The sequence below is a fragment of the Delphinapterus leucas genome, chromosome 3 (genome assembly GCF_059928025.1).
Source record: "Delphinapterus leucas isolate spDelLeu-1000000601 "Yukka" chromosome 3, BTC_Dleu_Yukka2, whole genome shotgun sequence".
Taxonomy (NCBI): Eukaryota; Metazoa; Chordata; class Mammalia; order Artiodactyla; family Monodontidae; genus Delphinapterus; species Delphinapterus leucas.
The window spans coordinates 156,359,798-156,380,714 of NC_143131.1; the positions used below are offsets into that span (position 1 = coordinate 156,359,798).

The 20,917-nt window shown below is 37.6% G+C and overlaps 1 protein-coding gene across 2 annotated transcripts in view; it reads left to right on the forward strand.

Moving 5' to 3' along the window:
• Positions 1-20,917, forward strand: part of LOC149749845 (SUMO-interacting motif-containing protein 1-like) — a 103,487-nt gene that overhangs the window by 60,592 nt on the left and 21,978 nt on the right. For both annotated transcript variants that reach the window (XM_089909690.1, XM_089909691.1), the window contains 3 exons: positions 3,273-3,427; positions 8,092-8,244; positions 10,109-10,237. In XM_089909690.1, coding sequence (XP_089765816.1) covers positions 3,273-3,427; positions 8,092-8,244; positions 10,109-10,237 — 437 coding nt within the window. The remainder of the gene's footprint in view (positions 1-3,272; positions 3,428-8,091; positions 8,245-10,108; positions 10,238-20,917) is intronic.

Consider the following 20,917-nt stretch of genomic DNA (forward strand, 5'->3'; position numbering starts at 1 on the left):
GTTTTCTGGCTGAAAAGAAATGTGAACACTGCAGCATTTTAGAGGTGCAGAGAGTATGCAGTTCCACAAACAGGTACTGGGGGAGCAAGAGACTGTGGGCTTTCAAGAAGAAGTAGGGGCAAGCCACTTGGGAAATTAAGGCAGATAAAAGCACACACACAAGCTCAGAGAAAACACATCTCCAGTAAAGGTCTGAGAGGTCTCAGGACCTTTAGCCAAGCTGATTGGTGAAGGTCTTGCCATGCATGAACTCAATGGATAAAGACTGGGAAAGGTGTTTTTTTCAAATGTTTAAATCTCAAAAGAAGATTACAAAGAGGCAGGGAAATGCGGCCCAATCAAAAGAATGAAATAAAGCTCCAGAAACTGACCCTAAAGAAACACAAATCTCTCAACATACTGACAAAAAAATTTTTTTAACTATCTTAAAGATGCTCAAGGAGCTAAAAAAGAACACAGACAACAAAATGAAGCAAGAAAATAATGCATGAACAAAATGAGAATATTAAATTTTAAAAAACTGTAGAAAATAATCAAACATATCCTGGAGCTGAAAAATACAGTTACTGAATTGAAAACTTCACTAGAGGAGTTCAACAACAGTCTTGGTCAGGCAGGAGAAAAAAAATCAGTGAACATGAAGAAAGGTCATTTGAAATCACTGAGACAGAGGAGCAAAAAGAAAACAGAATAAAGAAAATTGATGAGCACCTAAGGGACTATGGGACACCATTAAATGGACCATATACACATTAGGGAAGTCCCAGAAACGGAAGAGAGAAAGGGGCAAAGAGCTTATTTGAAGAAATAATAACCAAAAACTTTCCAAGTCTGAGGAAAGAAGTGGGCATACAAATTCAAGAAAGCTCCAGTGAGAATAAACCAGAGAGACCCCACACCAAGACACATTGTAATCAAACTGTCAAAAGTCAAAGACTTTTTCTTTGAAAGACTTTTTCTTGAAAGCAGCAAGAAAAAAGTGAGTTTGTATAAGACTCTCAGCAGATTCTCAGCGAAACCTTGCAGGTCAGAAGGCAATGGGATGATGTATTCAAAGTTCTAAAAGAAAAGAACTGTCAACCAAGAATACTATATCTGGCAAAACTTTCCTTTAAAAATGAGGGTGAGCAGCAGGAGAGAAGTGACACATCAATACAAGATCCTCAATAAGATTATCAGAGATTTCTCATTAGAAACTGGAGGCCAGAAGTTAGTGGGGCGATATATTCAAAGTGCTAAAGAATAAAAGTCAACCAAGATTCCTGTATCCAGCAAAACTGTCCTTCAAAAATGAGGGAGAAACTACTGGGCATATACCCTGAAAAAACCATAATTCAAAAAGAGTCATGTACCACAATGTTAATTGCAGGTCTGTTTACAATAGCCAGGACATGGAAGCAACCTAAGTGTCCATCGACAGATGAATGGTTAAAAAAGATGTGGCACATATATACAATGGAATATTACCCATAGAAAGAAACGAAATTGAGTTATTTGTAGTGAGGTGTATGGATCTAGAGACTGTCATATAGAGTGAAGTAAATCAGAAAGAGAAAAACAAATATCATATGCTAACACATATATATGGAATCTAAAAAAAAAAAAAGGTTCTGAAGAACCTAGGGGCAGGACAGGAATAAAGACAGACGTAGAGAATGGACTTGAGGACATGGGGAGGGAGAAGGGTAAGCTGGGACGAAGTGAGAGAGTGGCATAGACATATATACACTACCAAATGTAAAATACATAGCTAGTGGGAAGCAGCTGCATAGCACAGGGAGATCAGCTCAGTGCTTTATGTCCACCTAGAGGGGTGGGATAGGGAGGGTGGGAGGGAGACGCAAAAGGGAGGCAATACGAGGATATAAGTATACGTATAGCTGATTCACTTTGTTATACAGCAGAAACTAACACACCATTGTAAAGCAATTATACTCCAATAAAGTTGTTAAAAAAAAAAATGAGGGAGAAATAAAGACATTCCCAGATAAACAAAAGCTGAGGGAGTTCATTTACTACTATCCCTGCTCATCAAGAAATGCTAAAGGGAGTCCTGAAGGGTAAAATGAAAACTAAACAGTAACTTGAAGCCGTATGAAGAAATAAAGATAAATACATGGGCAGTTATGAAAGCTATTATTGTAACAATGGTTTGTAACTCCACATTGGTTTTCTATAATGTATTAAGAAACTAATACATTTTTAAAGTATTAATCTAAAAGCTAGTATTATTGTAACTCCACATTTTGTTTTCTACATAATTTAAAAGATTAATGCATTTAAAAGAATTATTAGTTTATTTTGGGGCACACAATATATGAAGATATAGTATTGTGACTTCAACAACTAAAAGGGGTGGGAACAGAGCTGTAAAGGAGCAGAGTTTTTGTGTGTTATTGAAGTTAAGCTGGTATAAATTCAAAGTATTATAATTTTAGAATGTTAAATGTAATCCCCATGGTAACCACAAAGACAATAGCTGTAGAATGTACACAAAAGGAAATGAGAAAGGAATGTAAACATTTCACTACGAAAAAATCAAAGACAATAATGCAGGAAATGAGGGACAAAGAAACTATAAGGCATTTACAAAACAAATAGCACAAGGCCAGAAGTAAGTCCTTCCTTGTCAGTAAAGGGAAACCAATGAATTGTGCATGCCTGCCTGCTGTGTGACAGACACTTACGCTGGCTTTGGTAAGGTTAGAGTTATCACCACATAAATCACAAGGACACTGAGACTCAGCGGGGTAAGTTAAATACGGGATGGAGCTGAGTTTCAAACAAACAAATAAATAAGGTCTGTGCACCACCAAAGCCCATGCTCTTTACCTGCATCAGTTAGGCTTCAACAGTTAGGATCATTTCACCTGTAACAGGAAACCCAGCTCAGACTTGCTTTCACAGTAAGGATATACATCAGCTCATCTTACTAGAAGTATAGCAGTGAGATAGACATCATGGTTGCTTGATCTAGTAGCTTGGCATAGTCATTTTTTCTGTCTCTGTTCGGATATCCACAGTTTAGGGTTTATCCTGAGACTGATAGTTAGGTTCAGTGAAAGAAAGAGACTGACTTTTCAAGCTCTAGGATTGCCCTATTTGCCCTCTTTTATAATGACCTAGACTGCTTGCTCTCTCCCAGAAACCTCTCTTTTAGATACACACTCGTTGACTCATGGGCCTTCCCTTGACTTAGTATTTATGAGAGCCCAGTGCTCAGTGTCGTCCAGGAGATTGAGAGGAAATACTTCTCATTTTTTCTCCCCCAGGGACAAAATCTGCCCGGGCGAGTCCTTTTTCTACGTTATGTAGTACAAACCCTGGAAGATGATTTCCAACAGATCCTGAGGAAGCAGCGACAGCACCTGCAGCAATCTATTGCAAGCACTGTGCTATCCTGTGACAAGCAACCCCACAATGTCAGGTAACCAGCCATCTGAGCCCTGGGATGACAAGAGGTAGGGGCTGTAAGTGGGCAGCTACTCAAGTCCGGAGAACATCAGGTGGATGAGATTTTCTAGTAGCTAGATAGTATAACAGGGATAGTTATTACAACTATAAACAGTCCTAGAAGAAAACCTCTCTGTACCAACTGTGTGTCAGATGCCATAACTTGTGTGGTTTTTTTCCCGAGGACCATCAGACTTCCTTTAGTCTATTTCAGTATTGTTCAGACGGCCTTGTGAGATCCAGGGGGAAAACTTGACTTGTGTAAAACTTTTCACAGCTTTTATAAACCTAAATTTATTTCCATCCCCCTGAGTAACTCAAGATAAATCTCATTTGTCACTACTACTTTCTGAAAAGCCTATTATTATAATAGGTCACGTGGCTGACAATAAAGTACAGTAAGGTAGCAAGCACGTGTTCTTTTTTTGTAGGATAAGGTCCAAAGCTTCTGGAAGCTTCAGAGTGGGGAACTACCATATCCTTATACCAATGGGGTGAAATGTGGTTTATAGGGTAGGGATCTCAGGCTAGAATTTTCATCCTGGAACTACAAGCTTTGCTTCTTTTGGAAACGGTTCTCACCAGCATTCCTTTTTTCAGAGCATCATTGAGATTTTTTTTCACTCACATTTACATTCTCATATGTTCTGGCATATTTGTTAAGAATAGTTTTCACAGGCCAGTGTGGGATATTGACTATTATAACTCCTTTAATTAGAAAAGGGGGACGTTTCATTATGTTCTAAGTAACAGTCCGCTTTTTCTCCCTTAGTTTGCATGCTTATATCCATTTCCCTAGATGTACCATTTTATGTAAAGTTTAAATGTTAATGATTATAGGGGGTAGAAAATCAGTAAGTAGAGAAACTACAGAGAGTACAGGATAGCATAGTTGGGTTTAAAATTGAAAAATAACAATTTAAATAGTGAGAGCAACTCTCCTGACCATTCTGCTTTGTGAGCTTAGGCATTGGATTGGGAGATGGGAGACATGAACCCAACTCAATCCAGTGACAAGTCACTCACTTTCATTGTGTGAGCCTCTCACTCTACCCAACACTATACTCTTGGGTTTAAAGATAGGCATTGGTAACCTCTAAATGCAAGCCACATACTCTATTTTGTGCTTTATCAATGAAAAAAATCAGTTCCAGCTGGAGGGGAAACCAGCTGTATTTGATTCAATAAGAGAGGGCTATTAGATTGAGGTTGTGGTTACACGGATATGTGCATGTATTTATCAGAACTCATCAAACAGTATATAACTGTGCTTTGACCTCTAATGGGTGGGACAGTTGTCAGAGCTTTCTGAGAGGCTGTTCCCGGGTTATAATCCTCAGCTTAGCTCAAATAAAATTTTCCATTTCCTTCTTAAAATAAAAAAATTTCATCAAACAAAAACCAGTGTGCAATTTATTTTATATGTTATACCTCAAAGATAAGTTTTTAAAAAGAAAGTGATGGTAAGTCAGTCTCCATATGACCCCTTAAGGGATTTTCTTTTCTTTTTTTAACTGTGCATACAAAGAATAATCTAGTTCTACATGATTTAAGAAATACACTAGTCCCCAGATCCCCTCACCCACATTTTCCTTTCCCAAGGGGTAACTACTTTCAACTCTTTTATTTAAGTGATTCTTTGGATTTTTACCTCTTTATGGCTAAATAAACTGTTTGTGTTGCTAATTGTTGATTTTTCATTGTTAGCTATTATCTATTAACTCCCCACATGAAAGATGAGGAGTTAGCTCTTTTTCCTCTCTACCTCCTCTCTCTCTCTCTCTCTCTCTCTCTTTCACACACACACACACACACACACACATCCCAGCCCCCATGCCATTAATAGAGTTATATCATAATTTTGTTTAGATCAGTATCCAATGTTTCCATCACTATAACTGTGTGCTAGTCAGAGTTGAGCCAAGTACTAAACTGTGATTACTTTTTCTTTCACTCATACCTTTTTTGTTTTCCTTAGAGTTAATAACTGCCTCATTTTTAGTTTCCTCGTATTGTTTGTGCATATCAGAAGTCAACCCTAGATTCTCTGCCGTTTGGTTTAAATATCCCATCAAGATGTTTATTCACACTGGGTTAGTCTTATGAAGTTCTTCTTCTTGAAGATCTGTGGTGGAACGTTTTGACCTCCTTCAATCTGGATTGGTTGTCCTCTTTTCCAGTCTTTATCATAAATGTGAAAATTCCCTTCACCTGTTTCCAGTGTTGGATCTCTGTTTCATATCTTCTCTTTCTTGGTTTACTCCCATGTTTTTGATAGATCAGTCTCCAGTAGCTTCTTAGAAAGGTATGTGGGAAGTAAAATTTTTGAGATCTTGTATGTCTGAAAATATCTTTATCTTCCCACACGTTGATTGATAAGTAAGTATAGATATTTAGGTTAGAAATATCTTTTCTACAGAATATTAAAGGAAATATTCCATTGTCTTCTAGCTTCCAGAATTGCTGTAAAGAAGCCATAAGCTACTTTGATTACTGATTCTTTGTGTGTGCCTTGATTTTTTTCTCTGGCTGTTTATAGAATCCTCTTTTTGCCCAATATACTTGTTTTAGATCTATGTTCATCTAGAATGCTGGGCATTCAATGGGCCATTTCATATCCTTCATTCTTGGAAAATAGAATTTTCATTCCTGTTATCATGTTTTTAATTTCCAAGAGCTCTTTTTCTTTAAATGTTCCTTTTTAAAAATAATAAATAGAATTCTGTTCTTGTCTTTTTCTTTCATGGATCCGTATCTTTTCATATTTTTGATTATATTAATGATAGCTTTTGTTTTTGTTAGTTCCCTGTATAATGTCTGTTTTCTCCAAGTTGCTTTTTTGAGGAGAAAGGAGGGTTGGTTTGGCTTTTTGGTGTTTATCTCTCATGTTAGAATATGTCCATAGATGTCTGGTAAACTTTTGTAATCTATCCACGTTTAAGGGTGACTCAAAAGCTCTTGGAAGCTCTGAGTACAGGTGAGGACTTGTCATTTCTGAGCTTCCCTGTAGGTGGAACTGGCTGTCCATTTCTTAGAAAATACTTCGTCAGTGTCTTTAGGTCTTTCCTCTTGGGCTGGATGAGTTTTCCAGAAAAGACTTCAGATTTCCTACATGAAGGATAAAGACCAGGTTGCCAGGTTTTGGGAAGACAGTTCTGGGAAGGTGGCAAGGATCTCTGCACTGAGCATGCATAGGTTCACTTAGAGCCCCTGTTTTTGCTTTGATGCCTTTGCCTCCCAGCTGTGCCTGGTATCCCAGTCCAGAGACCCTCTGTTTTACCTCTCCACAAAGTTAACCTGTAGTCTTCAGCATTGGGGGAGAAGATCTAAAAGTTTCTTAAACAGATTACAAGCCATCATATTTATTTTAATTTACCCGCTTTTACCCTAACTTCATGGAAACCTCATACTGCCATTTGCAGCACTTATTGAAGGTTTTTTTTTTTTTCCATTTTTTGGTGAATAGGATTAAATAGGATTGCTCTTCCCTACTGCTGGCTTAGGATTCAGCTTTCTTAATTCTGCCAAGTCAGTTAAAATTTACCCCATTGCCAAAGTCATAGACTTAGATGAAACATCATCTAAACATGACATTTGCCTTATTTACTTAGTTAATTGGTTACTTTGAATTTTGTAATCAGCATCTCTTACCCAACCCCTTAAATCAAAGGCTAGGACCTTGACAATTACCTACATCCATCCCCCATCATCCACTTTTTGCACCTTCTTGCACCCAAAGTAATTGGCATCCTGAATGTTCATCATGTTCCTTTCCTTTTTATATAGTTTTATTGCATCTATATGTGTTCCTGTAAAGTATATATTTTTATTTTAGCTCCTTTTAGCTGTATGTAAAAGAGTATCATGTTGTATGTAATCAATTGGTACTTTTATATTTCACTTACTATTATAGAGTACTAAGATTTGTCCATACCTATCCACTGTAGCATATTCATTTCCACTACTGTAGAATATTGTTTTGTGAATATACTTCATTTTCCTTCCAGCTTCCAGATTTTTACTGTTATTATCTGCCCTCCTTTTCTTCCCTTCTTTGTGGATTTTTAAAAAAATTATTTACTGTAGTATTAGTGGCATTTTAGGAGGGAACAAAATTAGATGTGTATATTCAATCCATCATTTTTACCTGGGTTACCTAAGTGATCATCAAAAGTAATTTTGACTATATGAGATGTTTTTACCTTACTAACTTTGTGAGCCTACACCCTGTGTAAGGTTTGACTCTACTGCACATACTCTAAACCTTGGTTATTAGCATTAATAACTGACATCTAATAATAGAAAGCCAACAAAGTCATCCAGTCCAACTTTCCACTTTGTCAAGGAATGTTCCTGGTCAGGAAGCCACAGATAGTGCTCTTTGACCTTGGAGATACCTTTCAATAATTCTAACTTAAAGAAAAATGTTGATGTTTTACTTACCTTTTGTAACCTTACTGCAATTAAATGCAGGGTTTCCATTAGACTTTTTAAATATTGAAAGTAGCCTAAGGACCCTCTGTGTTGCCTTTAGGGAAATCTAGAGGTCTAGGAGCCCATGTTAAAGTTGCAGTTCTGAGCACCATATAGTAAGACAGAAGTTTAAACTTTTTCTTTCTTATCTTTTTTCCATTGCAGGGATGTCATCAAGTGGTTGGTCAAAGCAGTAACTGAAGACAGATTAACTCAGTCCCCAAAGGAGAATCAAACCTCTCCAGGAACAGGAATCTTGAAGGCCAGCAGTAGCCACCCTTCTCCCCAACCTAACCTCACAAAGAACACCAATCAGCTGTAAGGAGCAGGCAGAAGTTATCTTTCCTGGGGCTATTGGGATTTACTGTTTTAGAGAACAGCACCACCCCCTAAGAGGAGTTTCCCCAAAATTAACAAGCTCTTATAACATAGGCTGGTTTTTACTAAAAACTATCTTAGTTTGACTAAAGGCTAAATTCCTAATTCCAAAGGTAAAACAAAAGCAGATGCTTTCCCCCTAGATGAATAGGGCTTCACTAAGTGAATATTAATTCACAAAGCCGAAATGGAACAAAAGCCAGAGGACAGTGCCCTCCCTTTCCTAGATTCCAAGAGACAATACAGGGTTACAGCTACTCACCACTTCATCTGTCCACTGACAGAAGAGGAGTCATGCGTAGTGGGTGTTCCAAAGGCCTCTTGTTCTCAAGGACCTGGGTCTCTCCTCCAGTCCTGGAAGAAGAAGAGCAGTTCAACCTGCAGGTTCCAACAGGTTATAACAGCAATGGCTCAGACCAGGGCAGGTCCTATTACCTCAGACCACACTGGAAAGAGATTCCTGGCATTTTTTTAATGGGATTGAAAGTGGTCTTGGCATTTTTTGAGAAATGCCAGGATTTGGGGGCTGGAGCTGCCCTTGCACAAGTAACCTGCTATTCCATGTCAATTATGTTAAAAATGACAGTCACACTTGAAATTTCAAATACAGCATTAGTGCCTAAATTCACAACGCTATATAATAATCTAGTTGCACTGACCTGATTTTCATATAAGTACTATGGGTTTTCACTAATTTAGGAGACAATCTTGTATCTAAAGGGAGAATGTTTTGGAACAATGAAATATTTGCTTGAGCAGATTGGGGAAGGTCCTAAAGTAGGGAAGTAGGGTTATCCCAGAACTCAGTATATAGACCCAAGAGAGAAGCAGACACTGTTCCTTAAATGAAAGCTAATATAATAATAATAATAGTAATAAATTTATTGTAAGTAGATATTAGTAGAATAAAATAGGGTCCCCCTAAAAGTGATCATGATCTTAACAACAACAGTAGGCACTGCTGTTTACCATTAATGAGTGCCTGTCTGCCAGATATCTTAAACAGCACAACTTTATGAAATAGGTGGTATTATTTCTCCTTTTTTGAGATGAGAGAACTTAGACTGAGAGCAGTTTAGTAATTTGTCAAAAATTGATCAGCTTGTCATTGCTGAGCCAGAATCTGATGCCAGAGTCCCTGTTCCACCTATTGTGTCACTGGCTACAGATTTTCTGAAAACAGAGCCCTTCCTTCCCTCACAAATAATAGTGCATGTTAGAAGAGGCTAGCTTCAAGGCCAGGCTCACCTTCTGAGGGGTTGCCCAGATTCCTCCTGCCACATCAGCCTGGCTGTCTCCCACAGTTAGGTCTGATGAGAGAGAGGGTCACGTTTCACCAGCTGAAACTCTGAGACTAAACTTAGTAAAAGATTATTGTGAAGGAACTAGTAACAGGAGAAGACTATATGGTAAATATGTATTTTCTCCTATCAAAGAAATTCAAATAATTGTTAGTCATTCTGGACCTGTTTCTTCATCTGTGAAATAGAGAAGTTATAGGTTAGGTGATCCTTAAAGTTCTCTAGATCCTTAAGATTGTATGTTTCTCTTTTTGAATTTAAAAGCAGCTTGCTTTTACAGCTCAACCCCAGGTTCTGAGAGGTTCAGATAGTATGATCTGGCAAAAGGGATTCAGGTAGGTGAAATTGCTAATAAAAGCATGCTGATGCTTGAGTAGTTCTCCCTGACCCTAGTGTGTGCTTTACAAGATCCTTTAGTACACTGGTGGGGACCTCATCCCAGCCAGTAGGGTGGCTCTTTGCCAGACCCTCCCGCTCATTTGTGTTCTGTGTTCTGGACTCAGGATTGTATGCCAGCTGCAGAGGATGCTGTCCATAGCCGTAGAGGTGGATAGGACCCCCACATGCAGCTCCAATAAAATTGCTGAAATGATGTTTGGGTTTGTGCTGGACATTCCTGAGAGGAGTCAGAGGTGAGTCTTAGTTTTTTTGTTGTTGTTGTTTGTTTGTCTTTTGTTTTGGTCTGGGAACGTAATTTCAAAAGAGAATTCCAAATGGTAGTTAAATTAGGAAAAAAGAGGTAGAGGGATAGTTCCTGTCTCTTTAACCTTTTGAAAGAAAGAGGTTCTCAACCAGTTGTTATTATTTGCAACTAAGGCATAATTTCTTGGGAAGAGGCAGGGTACCTTAAAATGGAGCCTAAATTTTCCCACTTTATCCATCTGTCTAATAACTTTACTCATCTCTCAAGGTTCAGCTGTGAGGCACGACCATCTTCTCTGACCCTCAGCCATAGAGCCTGGTATAACTGTTCACTAAAGTCTTGATGGATGAATGAAATAGGCATATCCAATATTAGGGGAAAAAGAGGTGACCCAAGAATGAATAGGGTTGCACCTTTAGAATGAGCCGAGATACTAAGAATAAGGAATTCAGTTTCTCTAAGCATTAATTAGTAAAGCATTTCATCAGGAAGAGACAAGGAAATAGAGCTCTTGGCTAGGGCCTGTGATTCCTCCTTTGAACCAGTAATTTTAGAAATCTGAAGGAAGAAAAATAAACTGGAATGAATATGAATTCATGAACAGTTGCTGGTACAGAAGATAACTATGAGAAAGCCATTGTACGGTGGTGGCCCTTAGGGGAAATTATCTCCATCAGGTCCATGTCTGCTTCCCATCCCCATCCCCTAAGCTGCCAGTTGGCAGCCAAGACTATTCTTGTACAGTTCTGGTTCCTCTATTGGAAGAAAATGTCATACCATATAGAATTGTAATAAAGATTTAATTAAAATACCCTGCTAAGATTAAGACAAACACTTATTGGGTCCCTACAATGTGCCAGTCATTGTCATGTTAATTATCTCATGTTTTCATAAAACTTTATAATGTTATTACTGTTTAACAAATGAGAAATATACTCTAAGTAGTTAAATAACCCAAGTTTACACAGTTAATCACATTCAGAATCCAGATTTAAACCCAGGACTTCTTTTTTTTTTTTTTTTGCGGTACGCGGGCCTCTCACTGTTGTGGCCTGTCCCGCCGCGGAGTTCAGGCTCCGGACACGCAGGCCCAGCGGCCATGGCTCACGGGCCCAGCCGCTCCGCGGCATGTGGGATCCTCCCAGACCGGGGAACGAACCCATGTCCCCTGCATCGGCAGGCGGACTCTCAACCACTGCGCCACCAGGGAAGCCCTTTTTTTTTTTTTTTGCAGTACGCGGGCCTTTCACTGTAGTGGCCTCTCCCGTGGCGGAGCACAGGCTCCGGACGCGCAGGCTCAGCGGCCATGGCTCACGGGCCTAGCCGCTCCGCGGCATGTGGGATCTTCCCGGACCGAGACATGAACCCGTGTCCCCTGCATCGTCAGGCGGACTCTCAACCACTGCACCACCAGGGAAGCCCCCCAGGACTTCTTAAATCCAAGGTCAGTTCAAAGAAGGCAATACATTACAGTGGTCAGCCAAAAGGAAGCATTCATAAATGCCATGCTTGCGCTATCACTTTGTTAAGGATATTTCATTTGGGTCCAACTCCCATACCATTCATTCATTTATACCCAGATTCTGGTGAGAGATGGGAAATCTAAGGAATGGGTAACTGTAGACAAATTTGGGCTTAACATAGACAAAAAAATTTTAAATAAAACCTGGCCCTACTTTAAAACTTTCTCAGAAAGGGCATATTGGCAACCACCCCAAATTATACTAGAAGATACTTTATATACTTTTATCTTGGTTGTTTTAACTTTTAAAAGTTTAGGTATAATTTACATGCAATTAAATGATACAAACTAATTTACATAAATATCCTTCCATGAGTTTTGACAAGGGCATAACCCATGTGACCTATCATTTTCCAGTGCCTCATTGATAGCATATAGAAATCCTGCAACCTTGCTGAATTCATTTATTCTAGTAGGAATATTTCTGTAGTTTCCTTAGAATTTTCTACATACACAATATTTTGTCTGCAAATAAAAACAGTTTAACCTCTTCCTTTCCAATCTGTATGCCTTTTGCTTGTTTATCTTACCCTATTGCATGGGCTAATACCTCCAAAAGAATGTTGGAGAAGTGATAGGAACAGACATCCTTGCCTTATGCCTGATCTCAGGGGGCAAACATTCAGTCTTTGACCATTTAGTAGTAGTATTAGCTGTAGGTGTTTCATAGGTACCCCTTGTCAGATTGAGGAGACTTCCTTCTATTTCTAATATATTGAGTGTTTTTGTGAAGAACAGGTATTAAAATTTGTGAAATTTTTTTCCTCTATTGAGATAGTCAAAATTTTTCTCCTTTCTTCCATTGGTGTGATGAATTACATTGATTAATTTCCTAATATTAAAACAACCTTGCATTCCTAGAATAAAAAACCCTACTTGACTGTGATATGTTATCCTTTTTTTATTGACAGATTGAATTTGCTAATATTTTGTTAAGGGCTTTTGCATCTATGTTTACTAGAGATAGTGATCTGTGATTTTATTTTCTTATAATGTTCAACCTCCTTCATATTTAAAGAAATTTAAATTAAAACTACACTGAGGTACAATTTCTAACCTATCTAAATAGTAAAAATTTTAAAGTACTATAAAAGATAACATTAGTGAGACTTTGAGAAAGCAGGTAGGTACTCATACATTGCTGGTGGGACTGCAGAATGGTACAAGCCTTATGGAGGGGAATTTTACAATATCTAACAAAATTAAAGGTACACGTACCTCTTGACCCAGCAATCTCATGTCTAGGAATTTACCCTGAAGGTACACTTTTTTTTTTTCTTTTTGCGGTACGCGGGCCTCTCACTGTTGTGGCCTCTCCCGTTGCGGGGCACAGGCTCCGGACGCGCAGGCTCAGCGGCCATGGCGCATGGGCCCAGCCGCTCCGCGGCATGTGGGATCTTCCTGGACCGGGGCACGAACACGTGTTCCCTGCATCGGCAGGCGGACTCTCAACCACTGCGCCACCAGGGAAGCCCCCTGAAGGTACACTTTTAACAGTATAAAAATACATATGCACAAGGATATTCACAACAGCATGTTTGTAATTGCAAAATACTAGAAATGACCCAAATGCCCATACATAGGGCAGTGGTTGAATATCTGTGGTACATCTACACAGTGAAGATGTAGCTGTAAAAAAGTAAAATTTAAAAATAGGAGCAAAATATTTATGATCTGTTTTCCAAAATATATTGTTAAGTAAACAAAGCAAAATACAAAAGAGTATGCATAATAAATATACATATCTTTTTCTAAGAAGGAGAAATTTTTAAATATACATGATTATAATAATTTACAAAAAAAGAAACCAAGTTAAGTCAAACTGCAGTCTAATCAAATTGCTTACATACAGGGGTAGATAGATGGCAATGGGCTGGAAAGGAGATAAGGTGCTGAGCTGGAGTTGGAATGACCTTAATGGTAGCATTGGTAGTGTAATACTTCCCTGAGTATACTTCTTTGTATAGTTATAACTTTTAGACTTTTAGAACCATATTAATGTTTTATATACTCAAAAAAAAATAAATCAGCAAGGAAGTTGGATGGGAGCCTAACATGCAATACGAACAGACACAAATTAACCTGTGTTTTAAATGAATAATAATTGGGGCCACGGGGTGGGGGATTGGAGGGAGGACAAGCCCAAGCAACTTTATTTTTACTTCTTATTTTTAAATAATTATAGATTCACAGGAAGTTGCAAAAACTAGTACAGAGGGGTCCTGTATACCCTTCACCCTCTTTCCCCTAGTTATTACATCTTGCATAACCATAACAGTATCACAAAAAGGAAATTGACATTGGTATAATCCACAGAACATATTCAGATTTCATCCATTTCACCTAGATTGTCCTCATTTGAGGGTAGTTCTATGTAATTTTATCACATTTGTAGCTTCATATAACCACCAGCACAATCAAGATATATGGAACTGTTCCATCACCACAAAGATCCCTTGTACTACCCTTTTACGGGTAACTATTCATCTTCTCCAACCCCTGGAAACCACTAGTCTGTCCAAGTAAGGTAAAACACAGTATCTGGACTTAACGCCCTCAGGCAAAAGACAAAATGAAGTGTAAGTAAATATTAAACTCTAGTTAGTAACTTTCTTTTTCACAGAAAGTATGAGTTAACAATTCAAAAACTATTTTATGTGTATTCTAGGATTAAACAAATAAATGTATTGTGGATAATGAGAGCCAAGTTTCTCACTGTCAGAGAAGAGAGTTACACATATGAAAAGGGGAAAGGATAGAAGGAACCCTGTGGTGCTGGATTGGAATTGGAGGTATCAACATGAACTTGTGGTTTCTAATAAATATAGATAGACATAGGAATAAATGTAGATGTGTGAATGAGTTTTATATATATATATATATATATATATAGTGTGTGTGTGTGTGTGTGTGTGAATTCATACGTCTGTTTCCTACCTTTACCCACTGAGAGAGCATAGAAACAATTACACCCTAGTAGCAGTGAGCACACCTAGTACTCAGATCTTTGTTTCTAAATACTAGTTTATACTAAAAGGAACCAGAGTTCTTTAAGGAAATGACTAATTCCAGAGCTGAGGTAAAGAAAAGTATAAAATGAGCCTAGAACATCTTGCTCCAGAAAGTGAGGAAATGTTCAAGGAATGTTCAGAGCATGTCAAAAGAAGCTTAAAGGGCTTCCACTGACTAAATCTGGGATAATTTGAGTACCAAATAAATATTGACAGTAGAACATTATAAACTGTTGTGTAAAATAAGAATCCATGATTCTAATACTGATAGGAAGGAAGAAAATGGACTCTCTTCCTTATATTAGAAAGCCAGCTAATAAATATAAGAAGAAATGATGAATTAGGGGAAAAAATGCCATTTGGAAGCCATCATAATAAGAGTAAATTCAGGTATGAGTGCGTACTAAAATTGTGAAAGTTTGTGTACTCCAAGATATTTGCATAATCTCAAAGTATATTCTCACAAGATATTAATTATGAAGTGAAAAATAATAACTTTACTGTGGAGATACTACCATAGTCAAGTGATCAAAATTAGCACCAGCAATGGGACAAATTGACATCATATGCCCCTTGATATGATACACACAACATTTTTGCAGTCCTCTTGCCAAAAAATGCATAACCTCAATCAAATCATGGGAAAACATCAGAGAAATCCCAAATGAGAAACATTCTATGAAAAAAACTGACCTGCACTTTTCCAAAATGTCAATGTCATGAAAGACAAAGCAAGATTGAGGAACTATTCCAGATCAAAGGACATTAGAAAACAGGCAACTGAATGCAATGCATAATCTGGGATTTTCTTTTGCTATTAATAGCATCATTAAGACAATTTTAAAAATCTGATTAAAGTCTATGCTTAATATAATAGTATTGCATTAAGATTAATTTTCTGATTTTTTTTATCATTGTACATGGTTATCTTAGAGAATGTCCTTGTTTTTAGGAATTATACACTGCAAGTATTTAGGGATAAATGGGCATCATGTCTGCAACTTACTATCAAATAGTTTAGAGAAAAAAAATAGAAAGACAGTTATTAAGAAGGATAAAGAAGATATGGTAAATGTCTAACACTTGGGGAACCTGAGTGAAAAATACTAAGGGTATTTGGGAATTATTTGTACTATTCTTGCAGCTCTTCTCTGAGTATAAAAAAAAAGTTTAAAAAAAAAAGGTATATTTATTGTAAACAGCATATAGTCAGATTTGCTTTTTTACGCAGCTGAAAATCCCTGCCTTTTAACTGGAGTTATTTATTCCATTTACATTTAATTTAATTATTAGTTTTATATCTGTCATCTTACTGTTTGTTTCCTATTTGTCCCTTTTGTTCTTTGTTCATTTTTACCTCCTTTTCTGCCTTCTTTTGGATTAATTATTTTCTATTATTCCATTTTATCTTTCCTAAGTCTTTTTAACTTTTTTAAATTAAAAATTTATTTTTACATAGTTGTAGATTCTTATGTAGTTGTAAGGAATAGTACAGAGAGATCACATGTACCCTTTACACAATTTTGCCCAATGGTAACATATTGCAAAACTTTAGTGCATGTATCACAACCAGGATATCAAGAATGGATTTCCCTGGTGGCGCAGTGGTTAAGAATCCACCTGCCAATGCAGGGGACACAGGTTTGAGCCCCGGTCTGGGAAGATCCCACATGCCGCAGGGAAACTAAGCCTGTGAGCCTCAACTACTGAACCTGCACTCTAGAGCCCGTGAGCCACAACTACTGAGCCCACGTGCCGCAACTGCTGAGGCCTGCGTGCCTAGAGCCCGTGCTCCGCAACAAGAGAGGCCACCGCAATAAGAAGCCCGCGCACTGCAACAAAGAGTAGCCCCCACTCACAGCAAATAGAGAAAGCCCGTGTGCAGCAACCCAATGCAGCCAAAAATAAAAATAAATAAAATAAAAATTTTTTCAATTTTTAAAAATAAAAACAAAGAATGATAGAAGCCAAGATAGAGAACATTTCCATAGTCATAAGGATTATTCATTTTGCCCTTTTAGAACTATACCCTCCCACCGCCACCCCTTCTTAACCCTTGGCAAATACTAGTCTATTTTTCATTTTTATAGTTTTGTCATTTCAAGATATTGTATAAGTGGAATCATACAGTACGTAACCTTTGGGGATTGGCTTTTTCACTTAGCATAAACCTCTGGAGATCCATTCAGGTTGTTGTATCTATTAATAGTTGATTATTTTTTATTGCTGAATAGTATTCCATAGTGTGGGTGTACCTTTGATTTTTTTTCTTTAACAATTTACCTCCTGAAGGATATCTGTCTTGTTACCAGTTTGGGGCTATTATGAATAAAACTTCTATAAACATTCATGTACAAATTTTTGAATAAATGTAAGTCTTCATTTCTATGGAATAAGTGCCAAGGAGTACAATTTTTGTATTATATAGTAGTTACTTATTTAATTTTTTTAAGAAACTGCCAAACTGTTTCCTTGAGTGGTTGTACGGTTTTACATTCCCCCCAGCAGTATATGAGTGATCCAGTTTCTCTGCATCCTGGCCAGCATTTGGTGTTGTTACTGTTTTTTATTTTAGCCATTCTGATAGGTGTGTAGTAGATTCTCATTGTGATTTTCATCTTCATTTCTCTGATGGCTAATGAAGTTGAACATCTTTTCATGTGCTTAATACCATCTGTATAACATCTTCACTAAAATATTTTTTTCTCACGTTCTAAATAGCTTGTTTGCTTTTTTACTGAGTTTGGGTTTTTTTAATAGATCTTTATTGGAATATAATTACTTCATAATACTGTGTTAGTTCTGTTGCACAGTGAAGCGAATAGCCATATGCATACACATGTCCCCATATCCCTTCCCTCTTGAGCCTCCCTCCCATCCCCCCTCTAGGTCATCGTAAAGCACCGAGACGATCTCCCTGTGCTATGCTGCTGCTTCCCACCAGCCAACTATTTTACATTTGGTAGTGTATGTATGTCAATGCTACTCTCACTTTGCCCTCCCACCCCATGTCCTAAAGTCCATTTTCTATGTCTATCTCTTTATTCCTGCCCTGCAACTAGGTTCATTGGTACCTTTTTTTTTTTTTTAGATTCCATATATATGTGTTAGCATATGGTATCTGTTTTTCTTTTTCTGACTTACTTCACTCTGTATGAGAGACTCTAGGCCCATCCACCTCACTACAGATAACTCAATTTTGTTTCTTTTTATGGCTGAGTAATATTCCATTGTGCATATGTGCCACATCTTCCTTACCCATTCATCTGTCGATGGACATTTAGGTTGGTTCCATGTCCTGGCTATTGTAAATAGTGCTGCAATGAACATTGGTACATGTCTCTTTTTGAATTATGGTTTTCTCAGGGTATATGCCCAGTAGTGGGATTGCTGGGTCATATGGTAGTTCTCTTTTTAGTTTTTTAAGGAACCTGCATACTGTTCTCCATAGTGGCTGTATCAATTTACATTCCCACCAACAGTGCAGGAGGATTCCCTTTTCACCACACCCTTTCCAGCATTTATTGTTTCTAGATTTTTTGATAATGGCCATTCTGATCAGCGTGAGGTGATACCTCATTGTAGTTTGTTTTTGGTTTTTTTTTGCAGTACACGGGCCTCTCACTGTTGTGGCCCCTCCCGTTGCGGAGCACAGGCTCCAGACGCGCAGGCTCAGCAGCCATGGCTCACAGGCCCAGCCGCTCCACGGCATGTGGGATCTTGCCGGACCGGGGCACGAACCCATGTCCCTTGCATCGGCAGGCAGACTCTCAACCACTGCACCACCAGGGAAGCCCCTCATTGTAGTTTTGATTTGCATTTCTCTAATAATTAGTGATGTTGAGCATCTTTTCATGTGCCTCTTGGCCATCTGTATGAAATGTCTATTTAGGTCTTCCACCCACTTTTTAACTGGATTGTTTGGTTTTTTTCATATTGAGCTCCATGAGCTGTTTGTATATTTTGGAGACTAATCCTTTGTTGTTTCATTTGCAAATATTATTTTCTCCCATTCTGAGGGTTGTCTTTTTGTCTTGGTTATGGTTTCCTTTGCTGTGCAAAAGCTCTTAAGTTTAAGTCCCATTTGTTTATTTTTGTTTTTATTTCTGTTACTCTAGGATATGGGTCAAAAAGATCTTGCTGTGGTTTATGTTAAAGAGTGTTTTTCCTATGTTTTCCTCTAAGAGTTTTATAGTGTCTGGCCTTATGTTTAAGTGTTTAATCCATATGGAGTTTATTTTTGTGTATGGTGTTAGGTAGTATTCTAATTTTATTCTTTTACACGTAGCTGTCCAGTTTTCCCAGCATCACTTATTGAAGAGGATGTCTTTTCTCCATTGTATGTTCTTGCCTCCTTTGTCGTAATTAGGTGCCCATATATGCATGGGTTTATCTCTGGGCATTCTATCCTGTACCATTGATATATATTTCTGTTTTTGTGCCAGCACCATACTGTCTTGATTACTGTAGCTTTGTAGTATAGTTTGAAGTTGGGGAGCCTGATTCCTCCAACTCCATTTTTCTTTCTCAAGATTCCTTGGCTATTCAGAGTCTTTTGTGTTTCCATATGAATTGTAAAGTTTTTTGTTCTAATTCTGTGAAAAATGCCATTGGTAGTTTGATAGGGATTGCATTGAATCTGTAGATTGCTTTAGGTAGTATAGTCATTTTCACAATATTGATTCTTCCAATCCAAGAACATGATATATTTCTCCATTTATGTCATCTTTGATTTCTTTCGTCAGTGTTTTATAGTTTTCTGAGTGCAAGTCTTTCACCTCCTTAGGCAGGTTTATCCCTAGGTATTTTATTCTTTTTGTTGCAATGGTAAATGGGAGTGTTTTCTTAGTTTCTGTTTCTGCTTTTTGTTGTTGGTGTATAGGAATGCCAGAGATTTCTGTGCATTAATTTTGTATCCCGCAACCTTACCAAATTCATTGATTAGTTCTAGTAGTTTTCTGGTGGCATCTTTAGGATTTTCTATGTATAGCATCATGTTATTGGCAAACAGTGCCAATTTGTATTCCTGTTGTTTCTTTTTCTTCTCTGATTGCTGTGGCTAGGACTTCCAAAACTGTGTTGAATAAGAGTGGTGAGAGTGGACATCCTTGTCTTCTTCCTGATCTTAGTGGAAATGCTTTGAGTTTTTCACCATTGAGTATGATGCTTGCTGTGGGTTTGTCATATATGGCCTTTATTGTGTTGAGGTAGGTTCCCTCTATGCCCATTTTCTGGAGAGTTTTTATCATAAATTGGTGTTGAATTTTGTCAAAAGCTTTTTCTGCATCTATTGAGATGATCATATGGTTTTTATTCCTTAATTTGTTAATGTGGTGTACCATTATTGATTGATTTGCATATATTAAAGAATCCTTGCATCCCTGGGATAAATCCCACTTGATCATGGTGTATGATCCTTTTAATGTGCTGTTGGGTTCTGTTTACTAGTATTTTGTTCAGGATTTTTTTTGGAAGAGTTTGAGAAGGATTGGTGTTAGCTCTTCTCTAAATGTTTGATAGAATTCGCCTGTGAAGCCATCTGGTCCTGGACTTTTGTTTGTTGGAAGATTTTAAATTACAGTTTCAATTTCATTACTTGTGATAGTTCTGTTTATATTTTCTAATTCTTCCTGGTTCAGTCTTGGAAAATTGTACCTTTCCAAGAATTTGTCCGTTTCTTCATGGTTGTCCATTTTATTGGCATATAGTTGCTTGTAGTAGTCTCTTACGATGCTTTGTATTTCTGCGGTGTCTGTTGTAACTTCTCCTTTTTCATTTCTAATTTTATTGATTTGCGTCCTCTCCCTTTTTTTCTGGATGAGACTGACTAAGGGTTTATCAATTTTGTTTTTCTCAAAGAACCAGCTTTTAGTTTTATTGATCTTCGCTATTGTTTTCTTCATTTCTATTTCATTTATTTCTGCTCTCATCTTTATGATTTCTTTCCTTCTACTGACTTTGGGTTTTCTTTGTTCTTCTTTCTCTAGCTGTTTTAAGTATAGAGTTAGATTGTTTATTTGAGATTTTTCTTGTTTCTTGTAGTGAGATTGTATTGCTATAAACTTCTCTCTTAGAACTGCTTTTGCTGCATCGCATAGGTTTTGGGTTGTCGTGTTTTCATTGTCATTTGTTCCTA